Here is a 16,494-nt window from a genome sequence, read left to right as displayed (position 1 = left end):
TGTGGAACGATGAACGAGTGACTGAAGGAAGAAGAAGGCCCGGTTGTTGGTTATTCGAGAAGTTGGTCTTCCGTCAGGTAGGTAGCCCCGGTAACGTTTCTAGGCTCAACACGCTTCGAGGTTCGCGCTAAGAACTCTGTTGGCCGATGCCTTCGAAGGACTGATATCTGGGTCGAACCCCTCCACCATAAACGACGATCTTTCATGTGTATATATATATATATATATATGTATGTATATATACATATACACAGATATATATATTATATGTACATACATGTATGAATATATACAATGTCTACTTTTATTTGCAATACTTGCTTGCATCGATATACGATGCAAACGAATACGTACGTCTTCATATGGAAAAGTCTACGAAAGTACTTCGGGTTAAAAAATGCGAGAACGGTTACCCCTCCCCCCCATCTGTTCCCCTCTTATCCACCACCTTGCATTCATCAAGAAATTTCGAATTAATCGAACGGTTCGTTGCATTGCAACGAATTCTTTACTAATTTTCGCTTTTTTTTTAATCGAATTTTCACCTCTTCTTTTGTATGGAATACAAATAATATAATATTAAAAATAAAATAAATAAAATAAATTAAATACAATAATATAATATTATTATATGTTATATATATTTGATATTTTATTCGTGAGAAATTTTTAATTTTGTACGTTTTTTAATTATTTATTATTTTCTATTGGAATTGCAAATTTTTTATTTCATCTTTCGGTTTTTCGTTCTTCTTTTATTTTTTCTTGACAAAATTTAATTTACAATTATAACGTTGTTTTTTGTTTTTTAAATTAAAGAAAATTTTTTTGATATATAAAATTTATTATAAATGAAATAAAAATTTAAAAGTTTCTAATCAGATATTTTATTTGAATATTAATTGCGTATTTTTCTTCTGTTTCTTTTTTTTCTTTTTTATCACTATCTCCAATAACTAGCAAAGATATTTATTATAAGAAGATGGGAAAAGTTGATTCTTTTAAACAGTTTCTTTTTTTTTTTTTTTAAATTAAACAGTGTCGTAGAGAGTAGGTAATATCCGTATAAGAACTCTCGATTGGAATGTACGTTCGAGAATACGAAAGGAGACTTTTAGAACGTGTCTTAGACGACACTTCACTCGTTTTAGAAACTTTTCTTCCGTTCGAGAATCATCCAGTGAATCTGTGTAAAAAAGATAAAAAAAGGAAACAAAATTATATATAAGAACGTCGTGTCCTTATTCAATCAGAATTGGTCTAAGTAATGTGAATGACTTAACTAAAATACACACACAAAAGCAAATTTATATATTCCTTCCTTTATCTCTTATCTATAAATTTTAAATTAATTTCACGTTAATTAGATATAAAAATTTTTTTGTTCATAACTATCAATTTAAAATAAATCAAATGTTCCTGAACAAGTCCGATAAGATACGACAAAGTTAAAACGAGAAAGTACACTTCGTGATTGGTTTAATTAACAGGAAAAATTGTTAATTCCTTGAAATTTCCGCTAATTTCGATTTCATTTACATATTTTACGTTGTTGTATGAAGAATAAAGATAAGGAACTATAGAATAATTAACAAAAACACTAATGAATTTCCTTATGTAGGAAAAATGTTCACACCGTTGTCGATATCCTTTCTAATTTATTTTTCTAATCAAAAAACAAAAAAAAAATAAAAACAAATAGAAAACGAGATAAGATAAGCAATTATCGAGTTGAACACGTTAAAGAACGATAATGCATAGGGCAATATTCTGACCCTTGGAATTTTCATCCTTTGCAATTTTGCTTAGACGCTAACATAAGCAAAAGGTAATTTCTACGAATGGCGTGAGACGAATCGCATTTTCAAAAAGAACGTGTTTATAAGTAGAAGGTAAAGAAAGATAGAGAGAGAGAGACAAATAATAGATAGACAAAAATAGAGAAAGAAATTAGCGATAGAAAAATGTTAGAAATCGTTGGCGAAGGGTTGCCATAAGTTTCCACTGACGACAGCCGGTTAATGGTTCTTACCATACTCTTTACATATACATACAAACACACACATATATATGTAAATATGTTATATAGGGGAGTTAGGTAGAGATGATCGAAGGGGGGCAAGAGAAGGAAAAGAGACAAGGAAGAAAGGGTTACGACGATGAAAGAAAAAGGCGTGTAACAAGTGCGTGGGCGTGTGCGTATTCGCGATTCCCTTGAAACAACAATGCCGGTGAGACACGGTTGGTTGTAAGAAGCAGCAACAAAACGAGCAATGAAGTAGAAATCGGAACCGGAAGAAGGAGGAAAAAAGTCGGAAGCTCGAGATGGTTATTTATTTGCCTTTTCTCATTATCTTTGTTAATTTCATTCAATTCGATAAAAAAAAAAAAAAAAAGTACAACATAAAATAGTATTCACAAACACCTCGTTTGATTAGGTGAGATATTTGTAAATTTTATAAATTAATAATATAAATAAATAAAATAATAATTTTTTGCTTAAGATCTGAGACGCTTTCGAATCGTTTTTTAATCATTTCCATGACAAGTCAGCCATATTGGAAAGTACATGGTTGTAAATGTCGGACATGTGTTATATTTATTTATGGACCATTGATAATATTACGATCTCATCATAGATCGGTGATGTATTTCTTTTATTATTATTATATTGATTTAAATACATGCACGTTATACTTCTATTTTTTCTTTTCTCGAAATTATCTACATGTAAGTTGTAATTAATATTAATTATAATTGGATTAATCAATATAATCCTCGTAACAAGTATAAACTAGAAATTATTGACATTTACAATTACCTGTCAATTATAATAATAATTAACAGTTATCTTTGTTATATATTTATATAAGTTAGAAATAAATTATTGTTAAATTATATTTATATAGAAAAATGTTAAACGTGATTCGAAGATTCGAAGGTTCAAAGTATTAATTAGAAATTATTGGCATTGTCAATTATAATAATAATTAATAGTTATCTTTCTTATATATATATCTATATAAGTTAGAAATAAATTTATATATATTAAATTATATTTATATAGAAAAATGTTAAATGTGATTCGAAGGTCAACGCCTTTTGGGTGGAGTCCTTACAAAAGGACTTCGCGTTTCGGTTCACCCGGTTATGGACCTACCTAACGGACGAAGCACCTGTCGACTACCAAAGGAAACGAACGATTACGCCTTGGAACCCTCAAAAAGGGCTCCCACGTTACAATGCAGGTTTCTTTTTCTCCTTGGCGACGACGACCCTCTTCTCTTCATTTTTTTTTCTTTCTTTTTCCTACTTATATATATACTTTAAAAGAGAGAGAGAGAGAGAGAGAGACGTGAGACCGTTCCAGTCTTCGAATTTAAATCAACGTCGTAAGCGGAAATTGTTTTCAGATATTCATTTTCTTTTGTTATATATAAATAAATATAATTTATAAAAAAATATGAATGAAAACGTAAGTAAAATGTTATTTGCTTTTTTTGTTTCTCACGATCAATTACGAATGATTACTTTTTTTTAATGAAATATATTACATAACTTCAAATAATCATTGGTCGTGTATCATTGATTGATAGATTGATTACATAGATAAAGTGTACAATTTCTAGGAAATATATTTATTTGTTGTTGTTGTTGTTGTTGTTGTGTTTATTCATGAAATCACATAAGTGACAATCAAGAGCATTTTTCCAACCGGAAGAACAAGATAACAACCGTTGAAATTGAGAGAGAGGAAGCTTCTAATGTAAATTCCCACGTTTCTACTATGTTATGAAGAAGACCTTACGGCCTCCATCTCTTTCTCTTTTATTTTATTTCTTTTTTAACTTCACAGAATAACGATACAATCATTGATGATTTAGAAACCTCGATGAAGAATGGAGCCAGCCGACGATGCATCGAGTTATCATGCATGCGTGTAAAATGGAAAAGCGAGTAGTAGAGTCGGTGAATGTTAATCAGTTCCTACGTGATAAAGTGTTAGTCATTACGTACGAGTGTGTGTTTCTCTCTCTCTCTCTCTTTATTTTTCATTCTTATATACTCGTTACTAATTCAAAATTACTTTTTAAAGTAATATTGTATGATTTATAATAGAATATATTTAAAAAAACAAATATATATATATATATATATATATATATATATATATATATATATATATTTATATATGCAAAATATATTCAAAAAATTAAATTTAATATATTAAATATAATTTTTTATTATTATTTTAATTTTTATTTAATTAAATTTAATATATTAAATATATTATAATAATATATAATTATTTTTAATACAAATTTGATAGATTTGAAATACCGCATATTGCATAACTAATAATTTTTATTCGATACCAATAAAAGAAAAATTAAACAATTATGAAATACGTAAATATAGAAATTCTTCTAATAATTAATTAAAGATAATTGCGACGAATTATATTCAACATTTCATTATTTCAATGAATTTAAATAATGTATATTTTATCAAACCTTTTGAATTCTCGCAATGTACAATAGAAGCTACACCCATTTAATTGTATGATCGATCATGTTTAACCTCAGTGACATACTCGGTAGGGTTTCTTTCAATAGTTGTAGGAAACACGATCCCACTTCCGTTCATGGTAGTTTTCAAAACGAATCGACTAATGACGAGACATACACTTCTAGGTACTTTTAAACGAGTTTACAGTTTTTTTTGTATATGGCGAATTTTTCTTAACATCATTTGTAATTTATTTCGCATCTGATACGTGATGCCGAAAGTTTTATAAAAAAAAAAAAAAAAAAAAAAGAAAAGTGTTAGAACAACGCTGAAACAATTTACGTTCTTCTTGCTGTAAATGGTTAAACCATTCTTACCAGAAAGACCGGTCTATAAGATCTTGCAGATCTTGGAAAACTCTCCAAGATTTTGTTTTTTTACCTTTTTACTATCACATTCTTTTCTCGGTGAACATTTTCCTTTTATATATTCTTTTTTTCTTTTTTTCTAACTAAGATGTTGCGTATATATATGTGTGTGTGTATACAAGTCGCTTCGAGAGCAAGTGAAATCGAAATTGTTTCGATATCGTCCCGGATACTTTCGCTCATGAACAATTACGTAATGGAAAAAATATGTTCTTTTCCTTGAAGTATAAACATAGTTAGAAAATTCTATGATAATTTATAAAGTTACTTGCAATGTCAATTGCAATTTTTTTTACATCTTCTTCTTTTTGTAACACAAGAATTCTAATTTTATGGAGAAAAATTTCATATAATAAGAATTATTATTAAAATTTCAAATATTTAATAATCCGTGTATATTTGTGTCCGATTACATAAATAAACTGCAATGATTAACAATATTACAAAATAATTTATCACAGTGTTTTATTCATCTTTAATTTTAAAATCGTAAAAGTTATAAGTTTTGCATTATAGCAAAATTTGTGTTATATTTTACATTAATAAATATTATAAATTTTAAGCATTTTCTTCTGATGATATTTTACGATATAACATATATAGGACGTTCAAAAAAAAACCATTTCCAGGACAATTTAACCTTTGAAGTCATAATTGTGCAGAAGTAATAAAATAAATAGGTTAGAGTGAGAAAGATGTTAAAACTAGCATGTTATAAGCTTAAATTCTATTCATTAGGAATATTATTACCGTTGAACACATGTGTAACATTCGGAAAGTCATATAAACATCATTGAATAAATGCAGTTTCATAGATGACCACTTGTCAGTTTGAAGGTGAATTTCAAAGAGGACGGTACTCCAGATATATATTTCGTGCTTTTAAACATCAATGCACATTCTCATCGATTAATTAATAATTATTTTAATATTCAAATACACTCTTCTTATATTACAGCATAATTTAACACTCGAAGTCATCACTACGCAGGAGCGATAAAACAAAAATAATTCAGCTTAAACAATTAAAAATATCTCTAGAGTAAAGTACTGTGTTCGATGTATCACAAATAATTATTAATTAATCGAGAAGAATGTAGATTGTTATCTGAAAACATCTAAAATATGATCGGAGTACTGTATTCCTCGAAATTCATCGTTAGACTGATACATTTTGTCATACTTTATAAAAGTTTTTATATTCAATGTTGCTTATAAGACTTTTCATAAAAGGAAATTCTATTTATTATGAATATTATTCGTATTATGGACATAAGCAACATTCGAAAAGTCATATAAACAACATTTAGTATAAGAATTTTGATAGAGGGTAACGTCCCAGTCTGAAGGTGAATTTCGAAGAGGACGGTACACAGATCAATAATTCCGAGCTTCTAGAAACCAATAGACACTCGCATCGATTATTTAATAATTATTTTAATATTCTAATGCATTCTACGTAATTTATAATAATTATTGTACACGAATTACATACAGGGTTTCAAAAAAAAAAATCATTCAATATTTAAGATCTTATTACTAAATTTTTGATATTTACAGAAGATTTTTCACGTGTGCATATTCCATTTTTACACACACTTGGCATCTTCTTTTTACAGAGTTGCAAACTATTTCAAAAATTTCACATTTTATTCGTTGATATTTTTATAATACTTTGTAACTGAGTAATATCTACAATTATCATTGTACACATTGCACATTGTACTACATCTCATGTGATGGAAACAAGTTAGTCAATCATGATACTAGCAAACAAAAATCTATCTTAAAAACGATTAACTTTTCGAATTATGTTAACTAAAACATTTTTACTCAGTGCAGTTTATCCTATATACCATATAAATATTGAATGGTTTTTTAAACACCCTGTGTATATATAGATGTATATCCCAGTTTCACTTAGAAACAATGATTTCTCTCATGAGGTAAAGATTTATGACGTTCTACCAAACGGAGAAAGTATTGTACGAAATAAACGATACAATAACGTTGATGACGTTTTGATTATATATGTATATACATATATATACGTATGAAAGTAAGTATACATATCTTCATACATATATCTATATATATCTACGTAATAATCCTAGGAAGAAGATTCACGAGAGAATTTGGGCTAGATGTTGAAGTCAAAGGAAGATAAGAATCTTTCTGCCGATGTTATATTAGCAATTTAAATGAGTTTCCGGTCTGTATCTTAGTAGCACGCACGAAACGAAGGTGTTGTTTCCTGAAGGTATCTAAAAACAAGTTGCTTGAACTCGGAACAACTTGAAAGAGGTCTAAGCTTACCCCATTCAAGAGTTATGTGGTTTTTTAAGTTTTATCTTTATCTTCCTGATGCATAAAAATAACCTCAAAAGAATTTTTTTCTTTTTTTCTTTTTTAAATTTATTTCTATTTTTCATTCTTTCTCTTTTTTTCTAGTATAATCTAGCAATGAAATTTAGTTATTATGATAGATTCATTATGAACGTGGGTTTGTGGTAAAGAAGATTTATTATAAACCTGTCAAGTTTAAGTATTTCCATTTTTGTTATACAGGGTGGTCTATGGGTGATAAAATTTACTTCGAATACATTTAAGAACATAAATTTAGATGGGAAATATTATTTTTGTTCTAAATGAAAATTCTGTTTGATATTACTTATATATATATGTATATATTATGTTGTTTCAATAGTTGCTTTCTTTTTAGTAATTTTACAGGAACAATATTTTTTATGTTGAATAATTTAAAGTATAGTAAAAGGTAAAATAAAGTAGAATCAATATTTTTTAGTAAAATAATTTAAAATATAAATAAAAAAATATATTACGCTTATAATATATTTATTATAATAATATAATATATTATATATTATATTTTATTATATTATTTTATTATATATTATAATATTATTATAATATATAATATAGTAAAATAATATAATATGTAATTTAGGACGACCTAATATATATTTGTTTTTTTTTCCAATAAGTTCTATTAATAATATAATAATATTATAATAAAATAAATATATTATTAATTTATTGGAGTATTTTAATCGTAGTTGCTTTACATATAGTTTCTCACCGTAATTTATATTTTTATCATAAAATATTAATTCATTTTATAAGAGATAAATATGATACACATTACTTAGAAATTACATACAACGTTTGTTTTTATTTTTCATTATTTTATTTTATAGTTATCTTATTATTATTAATTCGAAAAAGAAGGAGCATCTTTTAATATAAACGAAGTAAAAGTTTTTTCGTTCAATTAAACACAATCTTAACGCTTTCCACGGTTAATAATTACTATGTCTGTGGTATGTTGGTGATGTTTCGCAATTTTTTTTTTCTTACTCGAAGCGAATAGAGAAATTTTCTTACCTCTCGATTTGTTCATTTTATTTTTAAAAACTCGAATTGTAAACAAACAAAAAAATATATAAACAAGAAAAGAAATGCGAGAAAGAGAGAAAGGGAGAGTAAAAATAACGTAGAGGAAGATCAAATTTCTTGGGGGAAGTAGAAAAACAACGTTTGACAACCCGAAGGCATATTACACGAGGAGTTCTTTTTCTTATATATTTTTTTTTTCTTTTTTTTTTTTTTTTTTTTTATACGGCGATGCGCCTCGTGCACGCACCCATGATACGCGGAACGAGTTTTGTTTACAATCCGAGGTGGCTCGCAAATTACGTCAGTGTTGTCTCATGTTATATATGTGTGTGTGTGTAGTTGAAAATAGCAAAATGTCGTACGTGTACACGAGTTTACACGATAAGAAGCGTTGACGTGAACGAAGAAGAATGAAAGTTCTTCTTAACTTGTAATTAGAAAAAAAAAAGATTAAATCGATAACGTGACTTTTATCAGTTTAACTATCATCAGGTAACATTTTCCTCTCTTTCTTTTCTTCTAAGTATAATTGTCAAAAAGAAAAGAAAAAAATAACAAGAAACAGAATGGAGACCTTGTTCATCTTTCCCAAGAAATTATTTTTCATTCATAACGAGTATAAAACGTAAATTATATTTGTTTGTAGTTTTTTCTTTTTTTAATAATTATTTTCTCTCTCTCTCTAAACTTTTTCTTTTACAATTAGAAGAAGATAAAGATGAAAACGTGAGAAGTTACTTTCTAGATAAGATTGGTATGTTGGTTGTGTTATTTTTGAAAAAAGGAACGTATAAAATGATGAATTGTTCTTTTACTAAATTACCGTTATTTGTCGTGTAATATTTGTCAATTTGACTTATTGTCAAAGTCCCCTCACCCCCTCACTAGTATTCTTACTTTTCAATAGAACAATGAGTTGCTATCGTGACAGGTCATTTAAACGATTCGTTGTGTTGCCAGAACGAACAAAAGCGAATTTACCGAACTTCTTTATATTCGTATAAACATTGACTATATTTGTGCATGATGAACACCACGTGTTCAATTTTCAAACAGGTATACCTATATGCATAAGTGATACGTAAGTATATATACATATCCTTATACGCATGGTGAGAATATAAATTTTAAAGTAAAAATGACACGCGATCCATGTTGTCCCTTGCACACATGAAAAAAAATAAATAAAAGGAGACACTTTCTTTTGCACGTGACGTCTTTGTTCGATCTTTTCGAATTTACGTGACAAATTATTGATTTGTCATCGAAACTAAAAGTATTTTATATGGGAAGTCTTATTATGGATTCAATGAAGGAAGATATTGTTATTATAAATTGTTATTATAAATTTTTATTATAATATATGTAATATTATAATATTTTAATATTTATTTTTTATATGTTTTAATATAATATTTTAAATTGTGTAATATTTTAATATATATTTTTGTATATTTTAATATAGTATTTAAAATTAAATAATATTGTAATATACATTTTACATATATTTTAAAATAGTATTTTAAATTACATAATATTTTAATATTTATTTTATATAATATTTTAATATATATTACATATTTTATTAAAATATTAAAAATTATATAATGTTATAATATTTCATATATTATCATAAATATAATATACAAAAGTGTTCTTTAAACACATTACGTTGTAAAGAAAAGTTAAAAATAATTAAATTTTGTTAATCGTCACTGAACTAACGGAACAAAAAGTGTATTTCGGAAGATTTATTTTTCAATTCGTCAAAAATATGTCAATTATCAAAAGACCGTTTCGAATGCATCTTTGAAAGTTACGTTCAAATGTGAAAGTGAGAGTTTTGCGGTAGAAGAAAACATTCAGAAGGTACAGACTAACCAGTCATAAATGACGTTACTTCTTCTATCTCTTTTGTCATAAACGGTGAGATGACAACATCGTACAGGAAACTACAGCTACATGTACTTAACCATACTTCGAAACACCATTGAAATTCAATATTATTGATGATTTCAAAGTTGAAGAAAGATTAAAGAAGATTGAAAAAAATAAAATCTAATAAGATTGTGGAATTTACTTATTTGAATTTAATTTAAATATCTTACTAATATTGCTTATACATATTTTTATTCTTTATATTCTCAATTTTTATTCACTAAAATAATTTTCCAAACGATTTTATCATCCTCGTCTGATATTTGATCAGATAGTAAATACTTTATAATTATAATAATAATAATAATTTTATGACGACGAGAATCAGTAATTTTTTTTATCATATTACTGATTGGTGTATATAATTTTATCAGATTTTTATTTGTTGTCGTTGTCGTTAAATCCAGTAATTTTTTTGAGTACAAGGCTGAATCAAATTACTGGCGTAAATTACATTTTCCTTCAACTTCATTCGTAAATTTGTAAAATGTTACATTCCATATTTAATTATTTTTTTAAAGAAAAATATCACTGGGTGTGTTCACTTCAAAGTTTAAATATCATATAAATTATGAAGAGAAGAATAATAAAAAATACCTTTTAACTGAAAACAAGTCTCAGTGAATTTTTCATTATTTTATTTTTCATCAATTAAACTTCAAAATTCAAGAGATATTTTTAAACTAATCAAAAATAATTAATAAAAAAATATAATTCCTACTTTAATTTGACACTGTTACATATAATTCCGAAAAATGATTTTTACAAAAAATAAGTGCATTTCATCGAATAAATTACGGTCAGTGGTACGAATTTTTCACGACACTATTTAACTATGATTTTATATTATTATCCGCACGACCGAGATTTTCCATCGAGACGAGAAAAGAAAAGAAAATAAAAGAAAAAAAAATACTAAGGAAATGTTTTACAGGTCTTTCGGGGTTGTAACCAAACGTTAAATGATCCTTTCATGTAATAATTAACTACGATTGAGTTAGAAATTATAACGGAGCAAAATAGAATACGGAGAAAAACGTAACGAGGTAAGTTAGGGTAACGCCTAGTGTAAATTACGTTTCCAGTGAGTGATCATATGTGCTGGCCAATGCCTTTCCTTCGTTTTACCACCTCTCTATTATTATTTTTTTACGTGTCTTATAAAAAGGGAGAAGATTTATTCGAATATTAACAAAACTGCAAAAAAAAAAAAATTTTTTTTTTAAATAGAAAATGAAAGGATTAAAAAATAAAATTAAAAAATTAAAAAATAATAAATTATAATATTACAAATATTATAAAATGAAATATATAATTTTTTATATTATATATAAATATTTATAATTTAATATTATTCAAATTATATATTTTATTTTAGAATATTTGTACAATATTAAAAATTATATTAAAAATATTAAATTATCTATATAATATTATAAGTATTATAAAATAAAATATATATAATTTGAATAATATAAAATTATAAATATTTATATATAATATAAAAAATTATATATTTCATTTTATAATATTTGTAATATTATAATTTATTATTGAAATGAAATATATAATTTATTTTTTTTAAATTTTAAATAGGAGGACAATGTAAAAAAAGAGAGAAAATTAAAAAAAATAAAATAAAAAAAAAGGATGGATAGAAGATGATTTCGAGAAAACGTTGAATCGGGGTCGAGAGGTCGAAGTGGATTTCGAAATAACGGTGAAACAAGACGTCGAGTTTCTTGATGAAGCGTTCATTGATAGTCCTGCGTTTGTAGGGAATGGAACATCCCGATGATGATAATTTTGAATTCCTCGGTTACACAGGTGTTCCTCTCTGACGAAAGTATCGAGCTATTCAAGCATCGCTGATCACAAACGATTTAGTAATTATGTCGGAAATATAATAACCTATCGCGTCGTTTAGATCACTAATTTATTTTTTATTTCTTATTTTTTTCTATACTCACTGCTTAATCAGATTTATTTTTAATTTACTTTTAAATCCTTTCAAATGAAAAGAACAATTATTAAAAGAATTATATTTTGTGCTACCTAAAAATTTGTAATTATTTTAATATCGATGAAAATTCGATAAAAGATAAAAAATTATTAATAATTTGTATTAAAAATTGAAAAACAAAAAATACGTATCAATATACGTGAGTTGACGCTTATTTAAAATGCATCGTCGCATACGTCGCGATCTTTCGCGGTGAATGTCGCCGTGGAAAGATCAAGGTCAATTTAATAATGTCACGAAGGAAGGTCTGGTGAGATGTCATGCGGGCCCCAAAGTCTTTTCAAAGAGATGAAAACAGAGTTGACCATTTCGAAGAATCGTTTTATGTTATCTTTACGATATGTACACATTTTTAACAAAATACATTTTAAAAGAGTTAAAGTATAATACAATACCTTAATGTGATAATATTTAATATTTTAAATTAACAAAGAAACAAGGTATATGTTATACTGCAAACAATTAATATTACAAATTTTTAATAAAACAATAAATTATTAATAAATTATTTATTTTTTTATATACTTTTTTATATAAAATAAATTTTAAAATATTTTAAAATATTATATTAATAATATTAAATAGAAAATAAAAAATAAAATATATATAAAAATATATAATATAAAATATATAATATAAAAAAATAAAAAATATATAATAATATAATATAATATTAAATAAAAAATACATATTTTATATTTTTTAAATAACTATTTATTAATAATATATTAATAATTATATTATATATAATTAATATAATTTATTAATAATTTATTAATAAATAATATTAAATTAAAATATATTAGTATCAAATAGAAAAGAACTAATATTTCTATATCAAAAAAATAAAATAAAAAATTAATAAATAAATAAATTGAATAATAGAAAATTAAAAGAAAGGAAGAAGAAATTTATCTAGTGAATATTTTTTTTTCATTTTCATTTTCCTGCATTATTTTCTCAAGACAAGTATTACTCATCATCCTATCAAGGAAATCGTAGGTTTTCTTTCCGCAACCCACACACTATAACGAAATATTATTTTAACTCTAAGATTTACAGTTGCCTCTATTGGATGACTCTTACTAATTTTTCTCTTACTTCTTTCTTTATATATTCAACTCTCTTTATTTTTTTTTATATTATAATACAGGTACCAATTTCCAAGCTTGCGATCGCGTTACCTCACCCAAGGTATGTAGGTTTATGCATCTGTGTTTAAGATTAATTGCGCAAGAGAATCTTACGGATCCGAGACGTACGACCTTCGTATGATTACGTTCTTTAAGAAAAATTCTCTTCGTCAATTGATATCCACATACACACACCCTGTTACTATAGTTCTATAATAAATATTAACGTCTTGTTCGTATCATGGTAAGTGTTTATCTAGGATAGATCGTTTAGAGTAATTATGTTATTTCATTTCTATTGTGTTTATAAAGATGATGATATTTATGAGATAAAGAGTTAAAATAAAAATAGATTTTATGTTTCTTTTTCTAATTCTGTACATAATTCTTTACTATAGTCTGTTCAAATGAAAAGAAAAATACAAAAATAAAAAACTTAAGTTTAAAAGACAAAAAGAGAATGTAATAATCATGTAGAATATAATTGCAACGTAGAATAATAATATTAACTAGTAATAGATTTACCGGAAATGTATTGTATTTTAATTAAAAAATAGAAACTGTATTAATTATCTAAAAAAAAATCCAGGTATACATAGAGATAATTTAATAAGATTATCAATATGTATATACATATGTATATGTATATTAAATGCAGGTTGTAATATAAAAAAAAGATAGATATACAGAGAAACGGAATGTTAAACTGAAAGACAAGGCCGTTTATTCGTTCGTTTGTTCATAGTCTCTTTTATTCAGTGAAACGAATCAACATGATGTTCCTCGAATGCATTCAGAATAATTCAAATATTTTGATACGCACGAAAGAATACGAAAGACTTAGTTAACTTTCTCTTTTTTCCGACTTTTTCGTATGATTTTCGCGGAAGTTTTATTACAATTATGATTGCGAATAGTTCCTAGATGTAGTTTCTTTCGAAGGAAAGAAATTTCATATTATAATGTTCAGGTAGATATATATATATATTAGAATTATTATATGTGGATATATAAATCCTATGATTGAGCTATGTAAAAACTAGGAGGAGTTAGGATAAAACCTATTATGAATGCACGGATGTTAAGATGCATACGTAAATCTAAAAATAACGTATGTACAATAAGTATACAATACTTATATATATGTATGTTTATGTATACGTATCCATAGTATATATAATTAATAGTAATTAATAATAAATTTGTATAAATTTATATATAAAAATAATACGGTGAATATATATATAACAACTTATATAATATAAATGTAAACAAATATATATAGAATGTATATTATATATATATATATATAATTTTTATAATAAATTATTAAATTATTAAATAAATTCAAACTATGTACTTGAATTTTCGTTTGCAAGTGGCATGAGTTCATCGTGTACTTTGTTAAAGTAATTTAGTGTGTAATACTTTTGTAATATAAACGTAATTTTTTATTAATTAAATCAAATTTGTAAATTTTTGAAAATTATTCTTAACTTTTTTTTGGCCACTTTTACTTTTTTTTTCTCAACAGATTTGGCATTTTATAAAACATAAAATACGATGTATAATACGATTCCGAGCAGATTAAAAAAAATAAATAAATAAAAAGGTTTAAAATTAATTAGTTAGATGACTATAGAAAAATTCACTTACCGATCTGATGTACTTTCCGATCATATCAGCTAATTGCGGTGCTCTGTTGGTGTGTAGAGGAAGCCTAACCCCAGAGGAAATTTGCAACACGCACACACCTGCCCTAGGTGAACTTATCGAAACAATATCTTCGAGCGGCAACGTTTCTAATATAATTAAATCCCCATTTGTTGTACGTTTTATTAATCGTAAACCATGATGTGAGACTGCGACGTGTTGAGTTTCTGGATGTTGAGGACCAATCTGTAAATGTTTGAATATTTTATAAAGAAAATGAATTTAGAAAAATTTATTTATAATTAAACAAATACCCACCGAAACTGGAAATATTCGAGCAAAGTATAACGGCCATTGTTTAGCCATATCAACGATATTTTTCTTAATGGTAATCTTGTGTTGAGTACTTTGAAGATTGTCCAAATTAACCCCATAATTGTCGAGCATTTTAAGCATATTTTGACGATCATCTTTAGTAATTCTGATACTTGACGTAGCCAAAACATCATAAGCCACTTGACAAAATACCAAATGAAGTGCTAATGGACTGTTCAATGTTTCATCGGGTGCAAAAACTTCTTTCTTAACCCTTAACGTCCAACTTACTCTATTGTAAGTGAAATGAGCTGTAGAAGTTTGTGGATATAATTTTGTATTGACAACTTCTTGAACTTTTTCAATTTCTGGTTTATCGGGTGGTGGTAATACGGGTCTGAGAAATTCTGGCCATTCCTCAATTTCAATTCTTTCCATTTTATCTGTACGATGAGTTGATGCAACGCTTGATCTTCTGTCAACCTCTCTGTCCAATTTTTTGAAACTTTGTCTAGCTGCTGAAAACGATTCTCTCGTATTGGGTACAACTCCAAAATCACGTGGTGATGGCATACCAAAACTGTCCCTAGATTTTGGTGACACGTCTCTAGTCATACCAAATGGATCCCTTTTAGGACTGGCACTTTCAAAAACATCTCTAGCATACTTTGGATCAAAAATATCGGAGTTCATGTCACGACGAGAATCAAAATCTGAAATTCTATCTCTGGTACTTGCTAAATCCGTACTATCCTTTCCATAAAAGTCCTTGGATTTTTGATCCTGTGACGATCGTGATTTATCAAAATCATTTCTATATTCGTTATTTTCCCTTAAATGTTGCTGAGATGCAAATATGTCTCTACTTTGGCTAAACATGTCACGTTGATTCTTTGGAAAATGATCGAAAGAATCTGAATCTGGAGAGGTTCTGAAGGACTCTCGTGTTTTAGGTTCTATCGGTGCAGGTGGTGACTTCGGTTGTGGTATTCCGGATTGACTATGGAATAAGTGATTATTATTTTAATTTTTATTGAGTAATTAATATAAATTAAAAGCTGAAATTCTTCAATTATGA

General features: G+C 26.4%; 1 protein-coding gene across 1 annotated transcript in view; it reads right to left on the bottom strand.

The window, feature by feature from the left end:
- Myo10A (unconventional myosin 10A) overlaps positions 1–16,494 on the bottom strand; it is a 45,859-nt gene that overhangs the window by 14,734 nt on the left and 14,631 nt on the right. Inside the window, 2 exon segments of the mRNA XM_089177002.1 lie at positions 15,105–15,347; positions 15,420–16,416. Coding sequence (XP_089033128.1) covers positions 15,105–15,347; positions 15,420–16,416 — 1,240 coding nt within the window.

This window comes from Polistes dominula, unplaced genomic scaffold (assembly GCF_049000335.1).
Source record: "Polistes dominula isolate Pdom_NZ unplaced genomic scaffold, Pdom_raw_medaka contig_12, whole genome shotgun sequence".
NCBI classification, from domain to species: domain Eukaryota; kingdom Metazoa; phylum Arthropoda; class Insecta; order Hymenoptera; family Vespidae; genus Polistes; species Polistes dominula.
This window is presented reverse-complemented; position numbering and strand designations above follow the sequence as displayed.